General features: G+C 48.0%; 3 protein-coding genes across 8 annotated transcripts in view; 2 read left to right on the top strand and 1 right to left on the bottom strand.

The window, feature by feature from the left end:
* The window catches only part of synj1 (synaptojanin 1), a 42,001-nt gene extending 35,747 nt beyond the window's left edge, over window positions 1-6,254 (top strand). For 3 of the 4 annotated variants that reach the window (XM_058086488.1, XM_058086489.1, XM_058086490.1), the window contains 11 exons: window positions 32-244; window positions 322-400; window positions 489-654; window positions 726-908; window positions 1,215-1,343; window positions 1,455-1,493; window positions 1,846-1,887; window positions 2,648-2,700; window positions 2,783-2,972; window positions 3,050-3,291; window positions 4,075-6,254. In XM_058086488.1, the coding sequence (XP_057942471.1) occupies window positions 32-244; window positions 322-400; window positions 489-654; window positions 726-908; window positions 1,215-1,343; window positions 1,455-1,493; window positions 1,846-1,887; window positions 2,648-2,700; window positions 2,783-2,972; window positions 3,050-3,291; window positions 4,075-4,872 (2,134 nt within the window). In that variant the 3' untranslated portion in view covers window positions 4,873-6,254. The remainder of the gene's footprint in view (window positions 1-31; window positions 245-321; window positions 401-488; window positions 655-725; window positions 909-1,214; window positions 1,344-1,454; window positions 1,494-1,845; window positions 1,888-2,647; window positions 2,701-2,782; window positions 2,973-3,049; window positions 3,292-4,074) is intronic. The other variant, XM_058086487.1, reaches the window with a different exon arrangement.
* Window positions 6,255-6,404: 150 nt separating this feature from the next.
* Window positions 6,405-10,625, top strand: cfap298 (cilia and flagella associated protein 298). Its single transcript, XM_058086495.1, has 8 exons — window positions 6,405-6,548; window positions 7,090-7,235; window positions 7,477-7,644; window positions 7,709-7,776; window positions 7,849-8,007; window positions 8,088-8,219; window positions 8,776-8,871; window positions 8,940-10,625. The coding sequence occupies exons 2-8, from the start codon at window positions 7,097-7,099 to the stop codon at window positions 9,048-9,050; spliced, it is 873 nt and encodes a 290-aa protein (XP_057942478.1). The 5' UTR covers window positions 6,405-6,548; window positions 7,090-7,096; the 3' UTR covers window positions 9,051-10,625.
* eva1c (eva-1 homolog C (C. elegans)) lies at window positions 6,869-14,744 on the bottom strand. Of its 3 annotated transcripts, XM_058086493.1 has the most exons (8): window positions 14,449-14,744; window positions 14,056-14,258; window positions 13,838-13,961; window positions 11,583-11,735; window positions 11,057-11,200; window positions 10,814-10,888; window positions 10,107-10,202; window positions 6,869-10,040 (listed from the first exon to the last, which is right to left on the bottom strand). In XM_058086493.1, the coding sequence occupies exons 1-8, from the start codon at window positions 14,525-14,527 to the stop codon at window positions 9,712-9,714; spliced, it is 1,203 nt and encodes a 400-aa protein (XP_057942476.1). In that variant the 5' UTR covers window positions 14,528-14,744; the 3' UTR covers window positions 6,869-9,711. The 3 variants fall into 3 exon arrangements, with proteins under 3 accessions (XP_057942476.1, XP_057942475.1, XP_057942477.1); XM_058086492.1 differs by having other exon boundaries at window positions 6,869-10,202; XM_058086494.1 differs by lacking the exon at window positions 11,583-11,735 and having other exon boundaries at window positions 6,869-10,202.
* Between the last annotated feature and the right edge of the window lie 284 nt (window positions 14,745-15,028).

The raw sequence follows: 15,028 nt of genomic DNA, 5'->3' as shown, positions 1-15,028 counted from the left end.
ATCCACACCGTATCCGTGTGTGTGTCTCCAGGCCCGTGGTTGCCATAATGGATGTGGACATTCTGGAGGTGGACCCGGAAGCTCGGCACCAGGTCTACAAAGATGTCATCGCCCTGCAGGGTCCTCCAGACGGCACCATCCTGGTATCTCTGTGCTCCTCCGGCCCCGACGACTACTTTGACGACCCGCTCATTGACGAACTGCTGGACAAGTTTGCAAATTTTGGAGAAGTGATCCTCATCAGGTGAGAGTGACATCCTGACACGGACATGTACTGCTCTCACGCTCGCCACATTTAAGGCAAATATTCTTGTGCTGCAGGTTTGTGGAGGAGAAGATGTGGGTGACCTTCCTGGAGGGTTACTCTGCTCTTGCTGCTCTGTCACTGAGCGCTTCAACTGTAAGTCTCTAATAATATGAAGCACTTTGTAGCTTTAGGAACATTCTTAGCGTAACAACCATGTCCTTTTCTGGTGACATCACCGCAGGTCCTTGGCAAGGTGATTGACATCCGCCTGAAGAGTCCCGGCTGGATCAAGAGTCTGGAGGAGGAGATGAGCGTGGAGAGGATCTGCGGGAGCATCCCAACGTCGGCCAGCTCCACCCTGCTGGCTGAGGACGCCGACATGGGTGACGATGACTACGACATGGAGGGTGAGGAAGGGTGCAAGCATGAAAGGCTGCGTTCAAAGTACATTCTGACCCGTTTGTCTTATTTTTATCAGGTGACGTGGATGAGGAGGTGGAGGCCATCCTTCCTCAGCACCTCCAGCCATCAGTGGGCTCTGGACCTGGATCTTCTCCTCTCCCTTCCCCTCGCAGCAGCCCTTGCTCCTCCCCCACCCACGGGGAGCCCGTAGCACCCATCAGGCCCGGGCGCTCCGCTCAACCAGTCCGACCATCACACGGTAGGTCCATGTTGTCCAAGGCCACTTCCATACTACGTGTATTATCATCATTATCAGTCACAGTAGCGATGCCATAGTCTGATAGACAGCCCCGGTCCTGCACGACAGATTTTCTATTAAACCAGAAATACCTTCACGTTTTAATCTCCAAGATCTTATGACATCCACCACCACTAGTTGGTATCCTCCACAAAACAGGAGGTAGGCTGATGACAAAAGAAAGACGGATAAACATTTGATGTAAATTTGAGATAAATATATGAAAATTCATTGTAACATATGAACCCGTTTTCCTCGTTTGCACAGGACCTCCTGTGGACTTCCAGCCTGGTGCGCCGACACCGCAAAGCCTGGAGCCCAAACGCCCGCCGCCTCCTCGGCCTAATGCACCCCCAGCAAGACCTGCACCCCCCCAGCGCCCACCGCCACCTTCAGGTAGCGTAATACTGTCGCACTTTTCTGGTCAGGTCAGCCAGCTGAATGAAGCAGAGCGATGTTAACACTTTCACTTTTACTTCACGGTGTCTCATCCCTCCCCCTCCGAAGGAGGCATGAGCCCCATACCTGTTAGAAAGGACTCAGGAGGTAACATGTCTGCTGTTTTCCTAATGCGCTTTATGACCTGCCTTCCATCACGCTTACACGATTAGAGGCTTGTTGCAAACCATAACCACTCTAAGATGTTTCCAAGAAGCTGTGGTCGTTGTTACAGTGATGGAATTAACAAAGCACTATTAAGATCCTTTGTCCTAGCAGGAAGGCTTAGAGCGTGAAATAGATGCTTCTAGTGCATCCTCCATCAGCAGCCCATACATGCATGCTAGCTGGTCCCTTTAGTCGTCTCAACAGCCTATGTCGCATAGCGCTTCCTGGACAGTTTTGATGTTGCAATCTGTGTATGACAATTGTGTGTTTTGGTTCCCGTTGTGCTGCAAAGGATCAAAAAGTCCGGCTCTCCCTCGGTCCGATGCCGCTGCAGGTGAGTGCCGTAGAGCATCACGTTGCATCACCGGCAGGGATAGACGTGTTCACTGGAAGTCTGCCTCAAAGTGGCGTGGGAACATGTTCTTTCACACATGAGCTTGGTGCTGAGAGACAATAGTGAAAAAGTGTTTAGTCAGCAGTTTGGCCTGCCCCCTTGCCTCCGGACCTCCTGCAGCGAGTCGCTGAGTCATTCTTAATGACCAAGTCGGCCGTGGAGAACATAATGGAGCATTTACGCAACAACAGAATACTGCAGAGGCTTCGTTATGCTCCAGCGGCTGGCTTCTCCCCTGGCAGACCCTCCGGTGGAGCTGGGCACGCACCTCCAAAAAATACCTCACGTCAATGGCGACACGGGCCGCAGAGTTGGGATTAGTGGGCCAAAGGAAAATAGAGAATGGGACAAGAGGATGTTGCAGCGACAAAATATGCAAATATGAGACGATACATGAGATGGGGCCTACGGTAACAATACACGGAATGAATCCTCTTCCTGCCTGGGTGGAGGCAGGAGACAAGGAACACAGACACACATCCACGTGGCGATGTCATGACACCGGCAAAATGATCAAGTCCATTTCCATCTACTTTGTGATTGATTCATCAACCTCATTGTCCAGGCCAAGTGCCCAGCAGACATTTCTTGTCTATGTGGGAAATCTTTTCACATTTTAACAGTTTGTCACTGCAGCTAATTCATCCATCTAGAGGAGGCAACAGTTATCCAAGTTGTTTGTCCTTCTGAACGCTTTCAGGTCGAGGCCAGGTCATCTCAGGACCTCCTGGACTAGCAGGCGCTGCAAGGCCGGTGAGTTTTTAGCCAAACTCCTCACAGAAATCCAAGTGATGGCGGAGCTGGTGATGCTGACGATGATGTTCGCTCGCTCTAGAACCTTCCTCCTCGAGCCGGCGTGATCAGCATGCCCCCACAATCTCGCCCTCCTCCTCCATCCCACCCAGGCGCTCCCCGCCCCATCCCAGAGGTGCACCCAGGAGCCCCTCGACCCATCACTGACACCCACCCAGGAGCCCCGCGACCAGGGCCGGGTGGCCCCGCCATGACGCCTGATCCTCCTTCAGGTGAGGCCGTGTGTTTATTGGCCACGGTATGTCCTTTCGACTCCTTAAGACTCAACTCATTTCTTTGGTGGCATCAGGAGCTGCTCCAACAGCGCCCCCTCCTGTGAGAGCGCCGGCACCCACACAACCCCAGCCTGCTGCCCCGGTTCCGTCTCACCTGCCTCCCCCGATGCAGCCCACGCCAGCCGTGGCTCCTCCCCCTACTGCCGCCACCGCCTCTGGTCCTGCTCACAATCTGGCCTCCCCAAAACCGCCGCCACGTTCCCGCTCCCATCACGCTCTGCCGCCGGACGCCACCAAGGCCGACTCAGCCGCCCAGGTAGGTGTCACCTTTCTTGTGATTGTGATGTTGCACTCGGGAGGTAGAAAGATAAACATGGAAGGAGCTTCTCTCTCTTCTTCTTCTCAAGCTTAATGTCTTCTTGCTTTTGTCTCCCTTGACTCCTTTGTCTTTCTCTTCCAAGCCGGAGAAGCCGTCAGGCTGACAGGTACTTGACATCTATCCTCCATAGCACGCTGCACCTCCTCTGTCCACCTCTCACGTTTCCTTCTTAGTTTGCTCTCCTTTCTGTACGTGTCTGGCCACGGGCAAACACTGCCGAGTTTCCATTATGTCGACAACCGCTTATGTTGACGCCAGTCTAAGTCGCGTTGACATAAACGCTTTCCACTCTTTTTGTCTTTCTGTTGTTGTTGAACAGAAGAAAGTCTGTTTATTGTGATATGTTTCCTTCATATGTGTGTACATGTTTTATGGTTGTGTAGGTTATGGCACCATCTTAGTCTATGTAGGACTTCATTCATCTCTGCTAGTTTCTTTCTAGTTACCACCAAACAGGAAGTAGGCTACCGAATTGGGGCGGGGGCTACACAGTACACACTACACAGTGTAGTGTGTTGATTGAGGGCACTGATGACTTCCAGAATGGGAAGAACACAAAAGACATCCTCCATTGTTTGTTGCGTTCTGGCGGTACACCGTGTGATGTCCCCGTGACGTCCCCGTGACGTCCCTGTGACGCTTACATAGCGGATCCCAGCATCGGATCCAAAGTTGCCGCTTGAGATGGCGACTGATGCTTTGTGTGTGTTTCATTATCAGACCAACGGACTCAATGGCGTCCAGTGGAAGCCCAACCCCTTCGACGCCTTCGACTTCCTCCCCTCGTCGTCTTCTCCCTGGCAGACCACCCAATCCCTGACCCGAGGATCCTCGCTGAGGACTCCTGCCTCAGTTCCCAATTCCTTAACCCTGCCTCATTCCCCCGCCTCATCCTCACTGGCCGCCACCCTGCTTCCGCCTCCCCCTTCCATGCCTCGCAGTCGCTCCCAGGAGGCACTACGGGCCTCACCCAACCCGTTCACAGCTGACCCGCTCCCAGCCCGACCCAGCAGCACCAACCCGTTCACCGGGCCGCAGGCGCAGCAGCAGCCGCTTCCAGCTCGCCAGCCACTGGACTTCATCACCCAGACGCCACACCCCCAGTGGTCAGCACTTTCCGAGCCTCTCATTCCCACCCCTGCAGCGGCCCCCAAGCCTCTCTCTAGAACCATGTCCCTGTTTGCACCCTCACCGGCCCCCGCCCTGCCTTCGGGCCCTCCATCGTCCCTCCCGCCCATGCTCCCGCCCCGCCGTAATCCGCCTCCCCAGAAGGGCAAACCAGCGCAGCAGTGGGTGACCTTCAACGATGACTTCGACTTCCCTCTCCCCGCTAAACCCCCCCAGGCTTTGGCCAGCCAAACTCTGCCCTCTAGCTCCACCCCTCTCACCGAGCTGGACTGGTTAACCCCGACCCCTGTGTCGACATTCCCGACACTCCCTCCTCCCGTCCCATCACGGAAGCTCCCAGACGGGTCCAGTCAAAGCTGCCTCTTCCCCAGCGAGCTGACGGAAAGATGACCTGAGAAGCCAACATCCAGACACGTATACATTTATCTTAGACGTACAGAAACAGTTGATGTGTGTGAAAGAGTATTTAAGACTGATTCCCGTCGGAAACCCAGGGATGGAATTATGTGTCAGTATCACAAGAGCCCGCACGTGCGCTCTCATCTTCCAGTTTACTCCCTTAGCGTTTTAAATGTTTATTTTTTAAATGAAACTATATCTATGTGCACATTATCTACAAGCGCCTGTGCAATATCAAACACGCGTACTGTTTGGTTTGTCGCGTTTCATTCCGTCTCGTCTCGGCGTCCATCGCTGCGTTGTAGGCGCCGCTCTTCTTATGAATGTATTCCACGTTGCACTGAGTCCCGTCACTGTCGCGCCCCGCGCCGCTCAGCTGCTCTGCAACCAGTCTATACATAGTGTTGAGGTAGGAACCATACGTTTGTGTACGTTTGTGTTTGCACTGAGGCTGCACATGCCACACACCAGAGGGATTTGGTTTTGTATACCCCCCCCCCCCCCGTCAAAAGCAACAACACATTTGTGTGTGTGCGTGCGTGTGTGTCATCCACTACATAAAAGGGCACATTTTCCAAGTCCTCTTTAAAGCCATAGTGCTAACTGAATAATACGTGGTAACTGTGGTGAGCTGTGACGTGTTGTGTTCAAGGTGCATTTTGTTTGTCGTGCTAGTGTTGTGTGAGTGTCGGTGCACAGTCGGCAGTGAACCCCCCCGCCCCCCCACAAGGTCCAAGGTGTTTACTTCTCCTTTCCAGACAGCGTAGTCACTAGCCTACAGCAAGTACCCCCCCCGCCCCCCCCCCCCCCCGCTGCAAACATTCGTCTGATTGATTGACGTGTTGAGTGTCCCTGCAACAGTGTTAGTGAAGTGTGCGGGGTGATGCCACGTGCCAGGTGTGAGTGCACAACACGCAACAGTCACCACAAATATGATCAATATTGACTAATCATGGCAGACATCCGTTAACTAACTTTATCCCCCTCTGTGTGTGGTTTCAAAATAATCTCCATTCACTGCTCTTAAAGTATCATTTGTTTGTGACGTAGAAAATATATCAAAATATCTTTATCATAGTTCGCAATAGGCGACGAGCCAGCGCTTTGTGTCACATTCAAGATTTTATAGCAAACAAAATTGCTCCGTTTGTGAGGTCCGTGTCCCCTTTTTAATGATTATAATCCATAGTGAATAATTATGATGAACTGTGCTGGTGAACATAATCTATGTGTATTAAAGAGCAAACATGAATCTGCTGTTCATGTTGATATCCAGAAATATTCCATATTTAAAGTGTACAACCGGTTGCACATCTATGTATAAAGCAGTTTATGTTATATGTATGCAAAAATAATTAAAAAAATGGAACTCAGCTGAGTTTTGTCTCTATCCAACAGATACATATACAGCTTTTTATAAATACACTTTACACTTAAATTATGGCAAATGTGTTATTTCTTATCTATCAACTTAAAACAGCTTAGTAGTAACACTATTGGCCGCTAGATGGAGCAACACCGTGTCGAGTACTTGATCCTGCCGTTTTAGGAAAGAAGAAGAAATGCTGCACTCGTACACACAGAAGCGAGTACTGTACACATGTGAGTTGCTCAGTCACAACTTGTCAACAAATGTGAAAGACTGGGGTCTGCTATTTGGACAGAAGGTACGTCTATTTTTTGGTTTGTGGAGTGAGCTTTTACGGAATGTGTCAGGGAGAGCGAGCGAGCCGGCTAAAATAAAGGGAACTCTTATGATGCTGTCAACGATTAATCGCCTTACAAGTGAAAAAAAACCCAAGTAGTTAATTTCCAACGTAAATGCATACATAGGAGTTATCTAATATAAACATCCCATTGGTACAGTTTAATTCATCTAGCTAGTTAGCCGACATTTTCCCTACGGCAATACGATAGTAGTATTTCGTGCAGGGTATATTTTATTTAAACGATTTAAATATGTTTCAAATAATTGAGCCATCGCCGCGAGAAGATACATTTATGTTGCTTTTGTTTCATTATCAAGGTGGGTTACTCGATTAGCCGAAGTGAGCTAGCATGCTTGCCTCTCAGTACATTCTAGAATGCAGAGGCGGGGCTGTTGCTATGGTTACATTGTTGTTGTGTATCCGTGATAGCAGTCGGTCCACCAGAGACACGTGCACCTTTATTCAACAACCTTTCTTTATTTTTGGTGTTTGTCTTTAGGGACAAAATGGTGATTCTGCATGTGAAACGCGGAGATGAGAGTCAGTTTCTCTTGGCCGCCAGTGTGGACGCCCCCGTGGACGTTCTGCTACAGGAAATCACGGCCATTTATAACGGAAGACTCAAAGTGGGCCGCATATGTTCAGGTAAGGAACCCTTTTACTCATGTAGGCATTTCCCTCATGCACTTGTTTTGGGGTTTTGTGTGGTTTGGGCATATGCAGCACTTTACTTAAGCATTAGTTTTGTGTGTTTATGTAGCAAAATGGTGCCTGCCGTGGTTTGGACACCTTTGCAGCGTGTTCTCCCCTGTCGGTCACCTTAAATCTTGTTCTGGAATGACATGCAAAATACTGCAATGCCTTTGATATTGGGTGCTTCCTTTAGAGCTGACCGAGCTGGCCGAGCATGGCATCACACTCCCTCCAAACATGCAAGGCCTGACGGACGAGCAGATCGTGGAGCTGAAGCTGAAAGACGAGTGGGAGGAGAAGTGCGTGCCCAGCGGCGGCGCCGTCTTCAAGAAGGATGACATCGGCAGGCGGAACGGACATGGTTGGTTCTCACATTTGATCGATGAAAGTTGTTGTTTTATTGATTTATTTCTGCTCCGTGTTAGCTCCAAATGACAAAATGAAAGAAGTGTTACTTAAAACGGTGGACGAGGTCAAAGCGCTCATCTCCAAAGTGAGTACGGCTTCATTCTAAAAGTGGACATGTCTACTTCAAATGTTCATTTGACTCTTTTCCTCCTTAAAGAAACAAGCGGAAGCCAATGTTTGCGTCACCATGGCGATGGTGAAAGAAGGCCTGGACCAGCTCAGGGGGGCCACCATGATTGTGTACCCTATGGGGCTGCCCCCTCATGACCCCATACGGATGGAGTTTGAAGACCGCGAGGACCTCTCAGGGACGCAGGTCAGTACCGACTCCCCCACTCTGACTCGCGAGGATCCAGAATCACCCGAACTTCCTTTGCCCTCTTTTACCGACCCCAGGCGTCACTCCAGGTGCTGGAGGAGGAGGAGTGCCAGCTATGGTGGGCTGCCAAAGAGATACAAAGAGGCAAGAAGCTGCAGGACTACATTGGCAAGAATGACAAGACCAAGCTTGTGGTGAAAATCCAAAAGGTGAGACTAGGTTATTCTCATTAAAAAAAAAAAAAAAAAGATGCGTTTAGAGGGGACCTATTATCCTTTTCCTCTTTGGTGACCAATAAATGTAGTTCGAATGTTGGATTCTGATGTTAAACGATGCCAAAGCATCAGATCATGAGGTTTGTGCCAATTATTCTCATCTGTCAACGACACACGGGGCTGTTTAGTGAAAGCTGGACGCTATGAAGCTGGACAATCCGCCAAACTGTTGCTGAAGTCTGACACTCTTCCAACATTACTCGGTCGTGTTGAAGAGCAAGCATTAAGTAACAATTTATCAGTGTCATCATACAAAATGGGTTCGGCAGCTGTCCGGAAGTCCTTGGGAGCACTTGGGAGTGTGACCAATCACATAAATTAAACAAACAGTTTGGGTGGGAAGCAAGAACTCCATGAAACGCTGCTGGAATCCGGAAGATCTGCGGGTCGTCATGTGTCGCTGCTCTATAGGAGTCCACGTCTCAATACAGAGGGCCGAAATGAGCATAATGGCTCCCCTTTAAGCTTGGTGTCCCGCTGCTCCCTGCAGAAAGGACAGGGGGCGCCAGCGAGGGAGCCTCTGGTGAGCGATGAGCAACATAAGCAGATGATGCTGCATTACTACAGGAGGCAGGAGGAGCTCAAGGTGAGCAAAAACACCTGCACGCTCATACATGACTCAGATTTTTAACGCCGTTTGATCCATTTTGATAGAAATTAGAAGAAGCCGACGACGACACATACCTGGACTCGGAGTGGTCTGACAGACAGGCCCTGAAAAGACAGTTTCAAGGCCTCACCAACATTAAATGGGGGCCCAGATAATCCTTTTACACCGGGAAAGATGTCACACACTGGAAAATCTAACGTTTGAACTGAAGTGTGATGATGTCACACATTTAATAAAGCGGATTTCACGCAAACATGTGGACCCTGCATTGAAAATAAACATTCCAGTCAAAGAAGGAGTTGCCATTGAGTGCAGCAGCAAGGATGCTACACCTTTCCTCTCTTTGTCTCGCATCTCCGAGTGTGGGCGCAGGAAGTTCCCACTCGGAAACCTGATGCCTCACTGGTGAGAGTGATACAATAGTCAACGTTTAAGGTAGAGTCTGTTCTCGGCCAATGGAGTCTTCATCAGTGTTAGTTAGCAGGGCAACCAACCACAACATTTTGGTGCAGATCAAGATAAAGGCAACATTTTCCTTCATTTGAGTGAATAATGTTTTCCATTCATTTATGCGAAATCTCCCCTGTTAAAAGGGACAGTAATCATTTTTTACCACTAGAGGGCGAACAGCAAAATACACATGCATGTTTTTGCAGCCTCAAACCCAATTCCACCTTATATTATTAGCTTCATCTGGCACTATATGTAAATAAATAAAATGGCTACGTATACAAAATGAATAAAAACAGTTACATTCAAAGATTGAAGAGAGTAAGCCTTCCGTAGGTGGGTAAAATCTTTGATGACACCGCTTCTTTATAAACAGGAGCCTCCGTTTAAGTAAGCGTTCATCCAGATTTCCTGCACAATCATCTCTCTGCGCTCAATCCTCTCCGCCCTCTCCGCCGCCTCGCTCACATACATCACATCCTCCCAGTCGTAGTAGACGGCCTTCCTCTCCGCTAAAGAGCTTCTCTCTGTATTATCATCATCATTATCATCCTCCTCATCTCCATCTTCATCCTCATACACCTCGAGCCTGTGGCGCCCCATGCAGGTCACTCGGACTGATACGGCGAGTAGCGTGACCACGAGGCCCACGCAGACGCTGGACGTGAAAAGCAGTGCCGCCATGTCGCGATGCTCTGGATTGGCAAGTAAATAAAAGGATGCCGGTGTGTTGACGCAATGGCGATATTCTTTACACTGACCTTTAATGAAGGTGTAAGTGACGAGGGAGGTGCTCATCATCGCTCCTGAGCTGTCCTTGTCTCTGGAAGGCGGTACGTCCACATCCACAGGAAGACCTGCGGAAAAAGGAAGCGTTAAAAGGTGATGGTGGAGTACAGTAATCCCTCGTTTATGGCGGTTAATTGCTTCCAAAAATTCCACCCATTAGGATTCCTTCCTTGTGAATGGAAACTTTTTGAAACCTGCTCATGACCTTCTAAACAAGGTTTTTATTAATATAAGTAGAGCTCTCTGGACATGAAATAACACCCCTATAGTCACCGTTAAACTTCAACAAATGAATTTTTGACTCTGTGTCTGTGACCCACCCAAAATGGGAACCGCGGGTCCTGACCCACTAGAAAACCACTGATCTAGAGGACCTGAAAGGCTGGCAGTCAGTAAGTGATGTTGGGGGGGATTAGAGTAGCTTGTGTTTTTATTGTGGCTGTTGCCCGACAATTCAAACCTGCAATAAAATCCTGTTGTTAAGGTGATCGAATCTGATACTTGTGTGCCTCACCAGACATTACAGCAACATTACTGACACCTAGTGACCAGTGTAGAATACTACATATTAACATTAACACAACACGGGACGTTAGATGATCTTGACTATCTAATGAAATGGAATGGGGGGGGGGGGTATGAAACCACAACACACAATCAATAAAAGCAGATAGCTAACCTTTTTCTGTGATTGCTGTTGGCGATAAAGTGATGAGAATTTTGGCGTCCACCTCCCTCAGTAAAGTCCAGGGCACTAGTAAGAGGTAAATATGAAAAAAAATCAGCACTGTTGCTAGGCAACCTGTCTGGACAGAATGTGTGGATGACAATGTGGCCTCAGCTTTTTTTCATTCATTGGTCTACTCCAGTTCAGCGTCTGATTGATTGATTCGACAACCGTGTATCAATACTTGTGTCCTACCGCAAGAAAAGAGCACGCTGAGGTACTTCCTGGTTCCGGGGGCGCAGGGGTCCTTAAAGGTTTTGTTGCTGACGGCGACAGCACACCTCTGTTTGCTGTAGCACCGCTTGTTCAGCACCTGTATGGCGTCATAGTTCAGGCAGTCTGTAGGGGGCAGTAAAGAGATACTGTGTACTTTGTGGCATCACTGCATTCATTGTGTCATGAAAACCTCAGGTGTAAGGTGTAATTGCACTACCACTCTCTGCCGCAGGGGGCAATAGTGAACCCCAGTCAAATACAGTATTAGCGAGTGTTTTTGTACTCAAAGAACAAAGAACACTATAATGTTCTAAATTGATGATTGTCACAGTTGCTTCAAACAAGATATGGTGATAATTGATAATAGCTCTTATTGAAGATTGTTTTAGATACCTCTATACTACCCACAGTCACTAGGGGGCATGGTTGCATGGGCTCTAAGGATTGCTGTGCTATACCAGTGTTGTAGTTGCCATTTGGTTTGTTTTATTTACAAGCTACTCACCAAATGGGGGGTCTGGGGCCAGGATTGAGGGGCAGGTGTCAGCCTGGTGTAGACCTCTCCCATAGACAGCTGCATAAATGTTCAGCACCCGGGGGGGCTTACAGCGTAACACCATGGTCTCGCCCTCACACGCCACTCGCCTTTTGTGCTCAGCTAAATGTGAGATAAACATACGTGTTAAGATAAATAGACTCCATTGTAAGCTAAGGTGCTAGTAAAGGCCTCTAATATGAGCTAGTATTATATTACATACGGCGGTGTGAAGAAGTGTTGGTCCCCTTCCTGATTTGTCACACTTAAATATTTCAGATCATCAAACATATACAAATAATAGTTAATAATAAATTAATTAATAAATAAATAATAGTCAATGACAACACAACTGAACACAAAATGCAGTTTTTAAATGAAACTTTGTATTATTAGGTGAAAAATCCAAAGCTACTCGTGTCTCGTCAGACCACAGAGTATTTTCCCAAAGTTCTTGGGGATCATCACAAAATGTTCAGCAGTGGTTTTGGTCTTGGAACTCTCCCATGCAGGCTGTTTTTGCCCAGTGTCTTTCTTATGGTGGAGTCATGAACACCGACCTTAACTAAGGCAGCCTTAACTCATGGAAAGGTTCACCACTGTTACATGTTTTCGACATTTGTGGATAATGACTCTCACTATGGTTGGCTGGAGTCCCAAAGCTTTAGAGATGGCTTATAACCTTTTCCAAACTGAAAGATCAAAATTAATCTCAGTTATATTTCAGCATACACCCTACATGAATGGATGGATATAGAGTACACGAAAAAAGTGGAATTTGAAAAAATGCTATTTGTTTTTTTTTTTTGTACAGTACATAATAATCAAGATTGCATGATACAGTGGAATGTGCAAAACTATTATTTAAAGGTTTTTTAAAACTATAAATAATAATCTGCAGTGCACGAGAAAGTGGAATGTGAAAAATAAAATGTTCTGGTTGTTTTTACTATATTTATATTCATTCATTCATTCTCTACCGCTTATCGTCACAAGGGTCGCGGGGGTGCTGGAGCCAATCCCAGCTGTCTTCGGGCAAGAGACGGGGTACACCCTGGACTGGTGGCCAGCCAATCACAGGGCACATATAGACAAACAACCATTCACACTCACATTCATACCTATGGACAATTTGGAGTGGCCAATTAACCTAGCATGTTTTTGGAATGTGGGAGGAAACCGGAGTACCCGGAGAAAACCCACGCATGCACGGGGAGAACATGCAAACTCCACACAGAGATGGCCGAGGTGGAATCAAACTTGAATCGCTCTCCTGGCCTGCATGCTAACAACTCGGCCGCTGTGCAGCCTTATATTATAGATATATAATGTATTCATTCATTCATTTTCTACCGCTTATCCTCATGAGGGTCGCGGGGGTGCTGGAGCCTATCCCAGCTGACTTTGGGCGAGAGGCGGGGTACACCTTGGACTGGTCGCCAGCCAATTACATAATATATATTATATTATTTATATTTATGTATACACTATATTGGGCTGCACGGCGGTCGAGTGGTTAGCGCAGCCCTCACAGCTAGGAGACCCGGTCTCAATCCCACCCTTAGCCATCTCTGTGTGGAGTTTGCATGTTCTCGCCGTGCATGCGTGGGTTTTCTCCGGGTACTCCGGTTTCCTCCCACATCCCAAAAACATGCTAGGTTAATTGGCCACTCCAAATTGTCCATAGGTATGAATGTGAGTGTGAATGGTTGTTTGTCTATATGTGTCCTGTGATTGGCTGGTCACCAATCCAGGGTGTACCCTGCCCGAAGACAGCTGGGATAGGCTCCAGCACCCCCCGCGACCCTCGTGACGATAAGCGGTAGAAAATAAATGAATGAAAGAATGAATGTACACTATATTTACTATTTACGACTTTTTTACTATAAATGATTATCTGGACTGCATGAGAAAGTGGAAAGGGGCACAAAGCTCTCTTTGACCTCATGGTCATTTATGAACAAGTAGAGCAACACCAGAAGCAATATTGTAATAGCAGCAAGGATGAAACTGCTGAGTCAGCATGAATAGCATTGATGAGTTAATTGTTAAAAAACCAAACAGCACAAGTGTAACATGCATGACTTTGACACCAACAGCTGAGGAGCACATGATACTTGTAGCGTTAATGTCGAGTTAAACTAAATGATACATTTTTTTGGACTTGGTGACTGTAGGAGACTTGGTGGTTAAATGAATAAAAGGTGTCGTTCGGAGCAACTTACTTGGTTTACACATGTAGTCCACATGGAGGTACTTGCTGGTACCGGGGCAGGGGTCGGGTCCAAAGAGCAGGTGGTTGACATACAGCTGACAGTCTCTGTGGTCCTGACACTCTGACAGCAGCTTCTGCTTCCAGCAAACATTGCAAACAACAAACATGGCTGCTGGGGAAATTTGCTAATTTCTACTTGGTCTAGACTAGGTCCTTGAAGGCACCTACTTGCAGGACAGTCAAAGACGAGCAGCTGCGGTCCCAGGCCACCACAACAGGGGGAGGTTCTACTGGGCACCACTGGGCCAGCAGGCCGCTCCCGTAGAAGGCCTTGTGGATGGAGATGGTGGAGTGACGAGGACAGGTAAGTCTGAGAGGATGGCCGTCGCAGGCGTAGACTGAATGACTACTAAGGATCTTGGACAGGTAGTCTGGAAGGGACCGGTAGGCAAGAAAACTAACACCAGGGTTCTCAACGGTGTAAAAATAAGTTCACCACTGTTAATATTCCATATTCCAGTACAATTCTGCCTTTGCAAATATAATAAAATAATAATATAATCATCACCTATTAGTGATGATGATGATAGTATTGTGAAAACATCTCCATCATCCTCTTACTTGAAAAGTCAGCCAGTCCGTTCCCTCGTCTCGTCCACAGCAGTAAAGTCAGGTAAAACAAATCCGGTCCGTGGCCCATGGCTCCCCTGTGAGATCATATTAATGAATCAACTGGACCTGGCTGGACCCTGGACATGATACCGTGAGGAGAACCGGAACACTGGAAGTAAAGTGCGAGACGAGTACTGTGGGCGCGGAGGAAAAACGAGTGCGCAACAAGTTGTGCTGAGGTGCTTCTCCAGGTACCACACTGATAGACGCGCGGGGGTGGGGTGTCATGTGGAGACAACAGCTGAGTTTTGGGAGGGGGTGTGGTCCAGCCGCCAAGTGTCGAATGACGCACTTGATTTGGTTTGTTTACTTCCGGTTTTTAACTTTTATTTCCCTCCACTTTAAAACGCACGTGCCGATTTAAAATTGACTTGAACCGAGTTTGGCTCGTGCTCGAGCGCACTTTCAGCACGGAATAGTAAAGGAAAAGAAGCCGTAAACATCTTCACGAGAACGGTGGCTCTGAACTACTGCCCCCTACTGGCTCATCTCCTCCTTACAAATAACAATTCAGGATACGTAAGTAAAA

Source organism: Doryrhamphus excisus, chromosome 11, assembly GCF_030265055.1.
Source record: "Doryrhamphus excisus isolate RoL2022-K1 chromosome 11, RoL_Dexc_1.0, whole genome shotgun sequence".
NCBI classification, from domain to species: domain Eukaryota; kingdom Metazoa; phylum Chordata; class Actinopteri; order Syngnathiformes; family Syngnathidae; genus Doryrhamphus; species Doryrhamphus excisus.
Note: the sequence above shows the minus strand (reverse complement) of the source record. Positions and strands in the feature narration are given on the sequence as shown.

What these genes read in the sequence shown, in the direction of transcription:
- cfap298 (XM_058086495.1), top strand. Translation starts at nt 7,097, where the DNA reads ATGGTGATTCTGCATGTGAAACGCGGAGATGAGAGTCAGTTTCTCTTG. An exon ending in TCAAAGCGCTCATCTCCAAA is followed by an intron (nt 7,777 to 7,848) that starts GTGAGTACGGCT and finishes TCCTCCTTAAAG; the next exon opens with AAACAAGCGGAAGCCAATGT. An exon ending in GGAGGCAGGAGGAGCTCAAG is followed by an intron (nt 8,872 to 8,939) that starts GTGAGCAAAAAC and finishes CCATTTTGATAG; the next exon opens with AAATTAGAAGAAGCCGACGA.
- eva1c (XM_058086492.1), bottom strand. Translation starts at nt 14,527, where the DNA reads ATGGGCCACGGACCGGATTTGTTTTACCTGACTTTACTGCTGTGGACG. An exon ending in CGTCTTTGACTGTCCTGCAA is followed by an intron (nt 13,962 to 14,055) that starts GTAGGTGCCTTC and finishes TGCTGGAAGCAG; the next exon opens with AAGCTGCTGTCAGAGTGTCA. An exon ending in GGACTACATGTGTAAACCAA is followed by an intron (nt 11,736 to 13,837) that starts GTAAGTTGCTCC and finishes TCTCACATTTAG; the next exon opens with CTGAGCACAAAAGGCGAGTG.